The sequence below is a fragment of the Zea mays genome, chromosome 10 (genome assembly GCF_902167145.1).
Source record: "Zea mays cultivar B73 chromosome 10, Zm-B73-REFERENCE-NAM-5.0, whole genome shotgun sequence".
Classification (NCBI taxonomy): domain Eukaryota; kingdom Viridiplantae; phylum Streptophyta; class Magnoliopsida; order Poales; family Poaceae; genus Zea; species Zea mays.
The window spans coordinates 144,438,587-144,446,514 of NC_050105.1; the positions used below are offsets into that span (position 1 = coordinate 144,438,587).

The window sequence follows — 7,928 nt, forward strand, 5'->3', positions numbered from 1 at the left end:
CTACACATGAGCTAGTTGGTCACAATCTTCATCCACAACATCCCTCACCTTATAGATCAAACTATCTTGTAAAGCATGTCGGCGCTTATTTAGATTAGATACCTTCACATCTATGTTGATGTCCATATGTTTATGTGAAATAGAGTAAATACATGTATCCAGAATTCTTCCCCCTCCTCACTCTCCCTTTTATTTCTTTGTAATATTCTTCTGTCTCCCTAAACTTAGTTCTTTTGATTTAATAATATTACTGTAGGACCTTCCTACAGTACCTTTACTTCAAAAAAAAAACATCCTCAGCAAATCGTTTTCAGATAATACCAGGCAAAATAATAGGTTGTAAATGTTACCTGATGACTGAACTACTTGAGCATCTCAGTACCTAAAGTGGATGGAATTTTGCTCGCGTTGAACATGGATCAAATGTTGCCTTACTAGTAGGTAACAAGAACGAATGGTACAATACACATACATGACGAAGCATCAATACAGCTGAACTAAAATGGCACGAGAAACACCATCCACAAATAGGCGGGGCCGATGGATGGATGGATGTTTTGAAACCTCAACCTACATTACAACAACTCCGCACTCGAGCTCGAGTGCACCCTGCGAATCAGCACAATGCGCTCGTGAGCCCGAATCGAACCGAACCAGAAATGCTCCTGCCGCTGGATGTTGCCCAGCTCAGCTCAGATCTGTCATCCTTTTACTGCTCAACTACCTCCCCTGCAGGGGTGCCAACAGGAGAGGCCCTCGCCTGCCCCGCAGTGCGTCCTCCAACAGAGGTGAAACTTGGAGGCAGCTGGTACAGAGGGTCACTCCCCTCAGATTCACCCAGGTAGGCTTGCCCCAGACAGTAGCCCAGTGCCCGGGCAACAGGGACAGCCACTGCGTTCCCGACTTGAATGTACCTATCACCATCAGAGAAAGCACACATGTTCAGAGGTAAGGCTTTCAAGAGCTGTAACTAACTGATGAATGGCTTGCTGCTGAAAACTTTCAATAGTGACTAGATCTGGTACAGGCAACTTGAAAACAGGAACTTACTTCTCCTTGATCGGGCCAAACAATCGGTAGTAATCGGGGAAGCCCTGTAACCTTGCGTTCTCCCGGATAGTGAGGACCCTTGCTTGAGTCGGATGAATTATAACCTGTGTGGACAACATGTTCGGTAATGATCATATGGGAACACACGCTAATAGTAAATACAGATGCAGGGATTGGCGAAAAGGAGTGGCCTTTCTGAAGCTGACCTGGTTGTGAGGCTCTGCTCTGGTTACAACTGTAGGAACTGTCTCGTCCCACCACAGGCGCCCAAACGGCCTGCAACATCATATGTAAGCACAAGTAAACAATAACCTACTTTTCCCCAAAAAAACAAAAAAAATGTTTTGAAACTTACTTGAGTGATTTGCCCTTGATGAATGACATTGCATAGTCAGGAACCTAGATAACAAAGATGTGTGCAAAATGTTGTCATGGGTTAGCCATGAATCTTACAGTAGTTGCAGCATCTCGTCAGTTATGAGTTTGAATATGGAAAGTAAATGTTGCACAGTTATAGAAACAACAGCACGAAATAGCACACATACCAGTGGTTTCCCAGATGAAAGTTTCACACGCTCGATTTCTGGATCCCACTCAACAATATTGTTTGCTCCAACCCTCACGCCCTTTAGGTCGCGGAAGTTGGCTCCCTGTCATAGGAAAGAGAGATGATTGTTTCAGAAGGGGAAAAAACAACAAAGGAAGGCACAAATGCGACCAAGCCACCAACCTTCTTGACAGGAATCTGTTGAACCCGCTCATAATCATCGTTGTTAAGCCGTAAAGGCTGGTGATCCAAGAGCTTGCCTTCATCTGGACCAGCCCCCTCACCGAAGGACCAATCCAACATGTCTGACATGATAATAAGAGTGAGCTTGCTGCAGTAGTACCGAAGCACCAAGAAAAAAAAGGCGGTTCTTCTGAAATTAAATCCTAACATATTCGTAGTGAAGGCCAACCAGTAGTAGTTCACGGGGTTTTTTACCTTTACGACTGAGTCGAATGTAGCGCTGGAATTCGGTCTTGGGGGAACCACCATACTCCATCACATCGTTAGGCTGGTGATTTTGAACCTGCAGAGAAGAGTTAAATAGCATGCTCACTGAGAAATGCATGAACTTGACAGAACACTTGCCTTTGGTAAATCTGAAATTGCATCGCCAAGAAGCAAGGCTTTTTTCAGGGATGGTTTTTGTGTCTCGTCATATGCAACCATACATTGCTGCAACAAATTCAGTTGGTCAGCGTATTTTACACATTCCACATGATTTCATAGTAGTGGTTTGTGATTGCACTCACCGAAAAGGCATTAGGGGCTCCTCCACGTACTACAACATCATAGGTGGGCAGAGGATACTTAGGGAGCACCTAAATTGTCAAATACACGTACACCTGGTTAGCCAGCAGCCAACAGTGCAATATGAATCTAGCGAAGCATATAAAACAGCAAGGTACAGAACAGACCATGGAAGAAAGAGCACCCCAGAGGAACACACGCATCCTGAACTGTGGCAGACCATAGCAACCAGCCACCATCATTCCAAGCCGCGCTTGGTACTTCATAGCAACAAGGCAGCTCAAAGCATATTTTCCTAGGTAACCATCCGCAAATTTGAGTATGTCCACCACATTTTCCATGAGAACATACTTGGGCTTCAAGTACGCCACAATATCCATGAAAGTCACCATTTGTTTGTTTTTCTCATCTTTGAGTGGCTCATCACGGTTTCTGTACCGATTAAACCCACTGATACCTTGGCATGGTGGGCCTCCACAAATGACATCAACATCACCCTTTGAAAGAATAAAATAGGCAGATATCACCAAATAAAAAAGGGGAGCTAAACAAATAGCGAGCAAAATCACAACGAACTAAATACTCACAGGCAGTGGGAGAATCTTTCTTTTGTGCCCTTCTTGTACAAAATCTCTAATTTTCTGCGGGCAGTCACTGGTTTGCAAAACAAGGATTAGATGCAAATAGGTATACAAGGCAACAAGCAGACGATATACCATACACTAACCTCAAGTTATCAATCGGTTCCCATGTATCCTCCTCAGGGCCGTATCCTTCCCACTGGACCTGCAGAAATCTAGCGTTACAGCAAAATATACAGAAATATCCATCGTTTGACAGGCTTAAGTAATTGATTTTTTTGTTGGAATCAAGTAGAAATGAACAAATGACACTGAAGTACCTTAAAATAGATGCCATTTTCCCTGTCACTGCCACCATAACATATCCCGACAAGCTTCTCTACAACAAATTCGTCCTTGTCAAGAGGGCTGTCTTCATCCGCTTGATCCTCTGAGCTTGCTAAATTTGAATCCACATCTTGGACATATTTTTTGCATAGAACTGCCCATTCCTTAAGGAGGGCAAGAAACTCATCGGCTTTCTCATTTCGCACCTACATCCAAAAATCCAGACACTTTGTAAGAGTAGCTGACAGAACAGATGGAATCCAAGATGAAGTTTACTATCCATACCTCAGTCTGTGGATGATTATATTTTAAACTTTGGCACGCAAAACTGTTGAAATCAACAGCCCATCGCTGCAAGCCAGAACAATAGAATAAGTTCTGAGATCGTGAACATATTCTATCCAACAGATGACTAGTTAGAAGATTACAGTTTCAAGTTTCAAGCCAGAAAGAGCTGCACCCAAGCAAAGACCAGTAGACATGCCCCCACAGCCAGAATACAGATCAAGAAGGGTTGCTGTCCTCGTTGGCATACTAGATGACGTCTCCAGATCCACATCATCAGAAGAAATACCCGAAGCGGTATCACTGTCTGACTGCCCATTTTCTATTAGGAAAAAAGTGCCAGCGTTTGTAAAAATACATGCACATTTTACAAGTGTCAAACTTATTCACTGTAGACTGTCCAGATCAACTTTAGTTATTGAGCTACATGCACCAACAGTTGCAGTCAAAAACCTAAGCTGATAAGGAAATGTGTGCAATTCAGTTATACGTACACTCCCTCACACGAGACCAAAAAAATATGTTATTAAATTGCATCAACTATGATTTTAAAGTAAACATTTGACTCAAATATCATATTGAGTTGCATGCACAAACCAGTTCAATCTGTTAGAGAAAGATGGAGAACACACTTATAATTCAACACTCTCCCTCATGTGCTCAAACGTGGAAATAGGGGTAAGCTGCAATTATTTTATTTGATTGCCCCTGCCAGGATTCAAACTCGAGAGTTCTATGCTTGAACACTATATCATATTGACTATTGAGTATGGAGTTGCATGCACCGATGAAAACCAAAAACTTAAGCTATTAGACAAAGGTGAGCACCAATTCAGTTATACTTGAACACTATAGGCGTGTTTGGTTTGCACCCAGGAAAACCTGCCAGTGCAAACGTGGCTCCCAGGTGTTCGATTTCGGGCACCTACGGCCAGGATGGCTGTCTAGCCAGGAGCTCGGCAGGGAGGCCGTGAAGCAAATAGGCCTTACATGCACTAAACGCTAATCCTATAAACCTAAGCTTATGAAGAGGCAAGTTTGTTTGAGGTTTTACATTACATAAGCTGTTTGTGTAGATTAGCTTTCGAACAAACAGAATATCTAATACACAATCAACACGTCATTGACATCCCTTGACGAGTTTTACTCACATAAGGATGGTAATCGTACCCAAAACCCAAGTATCTGACAGGTTTTACTGACTTAACAAGTTAAGTATCTAAAAATACATTTTCAGAGTTTGTGGACATTATTGACATCCCTTGACGAGTGCAGGAACAACTCATGTATTTAACTCTTTGGCAAAGCTAACTGCATTCAGCTAGTCAACCAAAAAAGATGATGCAGAAGGAATTACCAGACGAGATATTAGCAAATGTAGAATATGCAACAGAGTAAGACATGTCATAGTATAGGTCGCAACTCTCTATCAGCTGAGCCTTGGCTTTTGGATCCATCTAAGGCAAGTAGGCAACAAAACAATGGTAGTCAGAAACATTATGTGTATAGCAAAACCACAAAGCTCTCAGCAAACTGCAGCAAACTTACATTTGGATCAACATGGACTATCTTGACCTTGGAGATAATGCAATCAAGCACATTGTCGTTCTTTTCCTCAGAAAGAAAAACACGTCTAGGGTCATGCTTGTGGCCATCCACACTTATGGACACCAAAGAATTGATAACCTGCCATGACAAATGTGAGTGCTATGCCACTTGACATGCATAGAATGACAAAATACTAAATACACACCGTGTCCTCTGCTCGGAAGAACCAACGGCAAGTAAAATAGTGACACTGGTCAGTCCCCTCAAAAAATTCAGTAATGCGGCCAATGTAATCTGCCTCGTTTTCTCCAGCCTAAGATAGACAAAAAGGAATAAGAAACTTAAAGTCAGTAACTATTATTATAGAACCCATGAAAGATGTGGTGTGAGAGCAAAACCACTAAGTGATATTATACACAACCATTATTCCAAGCATCCGTGTTGCCTTGTTCATTCAAACAATGTTTGTGTTCAGTTGAATTAGTAAATACTTTCATCAGGCTAGAAATTTAAAGAATCTCAGAGATCATAATGGAATGTAAGCAATTGCTGACACATGCAAAACAAGATGCAGGATAAAGCAGCATTTTTTTGTTCAAAACACTGCATTCTGTTTAATTAAAACAGTTTGCAGCATTAAACATGTTGAAAGGTGCATCTTGTAACACCAGATATTTTGTAAGACATTATCGTCGTGTAATAAAGATTATGACATTGGTATCTATACACTATCCTGGTGAACATATGAGATGTATCTAGATTTGTCCTTAAATTCGGGTGTGACAATCTTCAACAGAATCAAAGTATCCAGCTTTTAACACCAGACTATACACCAATCACCACATTGTGTAGAGACAGGCATTTAGGGTATGTTTGACCATGCTGCTCCCATTTCCAACTCCATGTTATAGTTCTGTCTCAACACACAAGTCATCTACATCATATCCCACTTACTATCCACATCATCTCTAACTAATAGTCATGTCATCCCACTAACTGTTAACCTCTTAATACAAGCTACCAACATCATTTCCACATTCTTCGCAATCCCAATGGCAACATGCACGATATCTTCTAGTATGTAATAATTATCACACACCTCAATGCTAGCATCTCCTCGTTGATTTGAAAGTAAATATTCCATGACACGCGCAATGTGAAACTTCACTAACAATGAGATAAATATAGAAGGAAAGAGAACAAAAAAAGAAGCATGCAATATGCTCCAGGGCATATTTGGTAGGTGGCCTGAGAATCTTGCCAGCGCAACTTCACCATTCCGGACGCCTGGGCCAGAATCAGCTGCCTAGCAGGCAGCTGTCTGGGAGGCGTCATCTAAACACGCCATCATGCATGAATCTCCGAACAGGGTGCAATCAAATAAGCACTATACCGCACATATCGATCTGGACCTCCTGGTCGATGCAAAATATACTACCAGACTTCCAGCATACCACGTTGTGTATCAGTGCCACGTACCGGTGACCATACGCAGAACTCGTCACGGAAATGCGAGTCGGCAACAAAAATCAAGCAATTCTTGCTTCCTTAACAAACACATATGCACATCATAAATGAGAGCAGAAGCAACAGAAAGCGATGAACAAGGACCTTGACATAGACGTCATCCCCAAGGCAGTAGACGACGTTGTCCACCTTAGCGCTCCGGTAGTGACATCTGGCCTTGAGCTCTTCCTCCTCATCCGGTCTGCACGCACAATAAATCAGCAAATAGCAGATTGCTCGGCTCACAAGTACTAATAGACATGGAGCAAAAATCTGGTCAAATCAAAACCAGAGCTGGGAGAAAAACTGTACTTCTTTGCGGCAGTGCTGCGGCCGTAGCGCTTGGGCCAGTTGCTGCGCGCCTCGTCCGCGGCAACAGGGCTGCCGATGAACTCCGGCTCGTGGTCGCCGGCGGCGGCGGCGGCGTTCCTTCTCCCCACCCTCTTCTTCCCGGGTGACCCCGCCGCGACCGCAACCACCTCCTCCCGCATGGCCTGCTCCTCGGCCTCCTCCTCGCCCATGGCCAACTCCTCCTCGTCGGGCTCCTCGGCGCACACGTCGTCCTCCACGGGCTCCTTCATCTCGGCATCCCCCTTCTTCTTCCTCCCCGGCTTGGCCTGCTTGGGGGGCGACTTGGGCTTCTTCCCAGAAGATGCCGCCTTGCGGCTGCGCTTGGCGGAGGACGCCGCCACGACCTCCTCCTCCTCCTCCTCCTCCTCCTTGTTCTGGTGGATCTCCTCGGCCTTGGCGGCGCGCTTCCGCCCAGAGACGCGTGTGGGCGCGGCGGGTGACGGGGAGCTCGGCGCCATGGCAGGGGCTGCGGTAGCTGCTGCTGCTCTCTAGGGTTGGGAGACGAAGGGGTTTGCCAGGAGAGTGAGTGCTCTGGAGGTGTAGAAATCGAATCGAAGGGGATCGGTCAAATCTGGAAACAGGGCAGGGTGGAAGAGAGGGTGGGAACTGGGAAAACGAAACCCAAAAGATCGAGGGAGCGGGAGCGTCCAAATTTTGACGGCGTGGGACCCGTCTGCAGCGGGAGGGTATGGATTTGAAATTTCGCTGTCACCCGCGACTCCGCGAGGGTGCCCGCCGGAAGTGCGCGGCGCTTTCGGCCGTTGGCCCCTCCACCCGTGCCAGATGACCCAGCTGTAGGGTGGGGTGGTGGACTACTGGACTGGTGATGGAACTAGTATGGGCCACTTCTTGTAATTGATTAGCTGACAGTGACAGGGCTCTTCTAGCCGATACGTCTGTTTTCAAATTTTAAATCTAAAATATGTGGATTGTTGGGCTTAAGAGGCTTAGCTTTAGTATTGTCACATTTCAAATATTAAATA

At 44.7% G+C, this 7,928-nt stretch overlaps 1 protein-coding gene across 1 annotated transcript; it reads right to left on the minus strand.

Annotated features, from left to right (window-relative positions):
- Positions 1-389: 389 nt before the first annotated feature.
- met2 (DNA methyltransferase2) lies at positions 390-7,435 on the minus strand. Its single transcript, NM_001371784.1, has 20 exons — positions 6,907-7,435; positions 6,700-6,796; positions 5,294-5,401; positions 5,089-5,226; positions 4,898-4,997; positions 3,684-3,862; positions 3,541-3,606; positions 3,249-3,461; positions 3,075-3,133; positions 2,935-3,001; positions 2,515-2,844; positions 2,350-2,418; positions 2,186-2,272; positions 2,036-2,123; positions 1,781-1,902; positions 1,596-1,700; positions 1,406-1,449; positions 1,257-1,326; positions 1,051-1,154; positions 390-914 (listed from the first exon to the last, which is right to left on the minus strand). Exons 1-20 carry the CDS (start codon positions 7,401-7,403, stop codon positions 710-712), a joined length of 2,748 nt encoding a protein of 915 aa, NP_001358713.1. The 5' UTR covers positions 7,404-7,435; the 3' UTR covers positions 390-709.
- Between the last annotated feature and the right edge of the window lie 493 nt (positions 7,436-7,928).

Excerpts from the sequence above, each read along its gene's own strand:
- met2 (NM_001371784.1), bottom strand. The coding sequence starts at position 7,403 with ATGGCGCCGAGCTCCCCGTCACCCGCCGCGCCCACACGCGTCTCTGGG. Across the intron at positions 5,402-6,699 it reads GGGATGACGTCTATGTCAAG|GCTGGAGAAAACGAGGCAGA; the intron begins GTCCTTGTTCAT and ends TGTCTATCTTAG. Across the intron at positions 2,124-2,185 it reads CAATTTCAGATTTACCAAAG|GTTCAAAATCACCAGCCTAA; the intron begins GCAAGTGTTCTG and ends TCTTCTCTGCAG.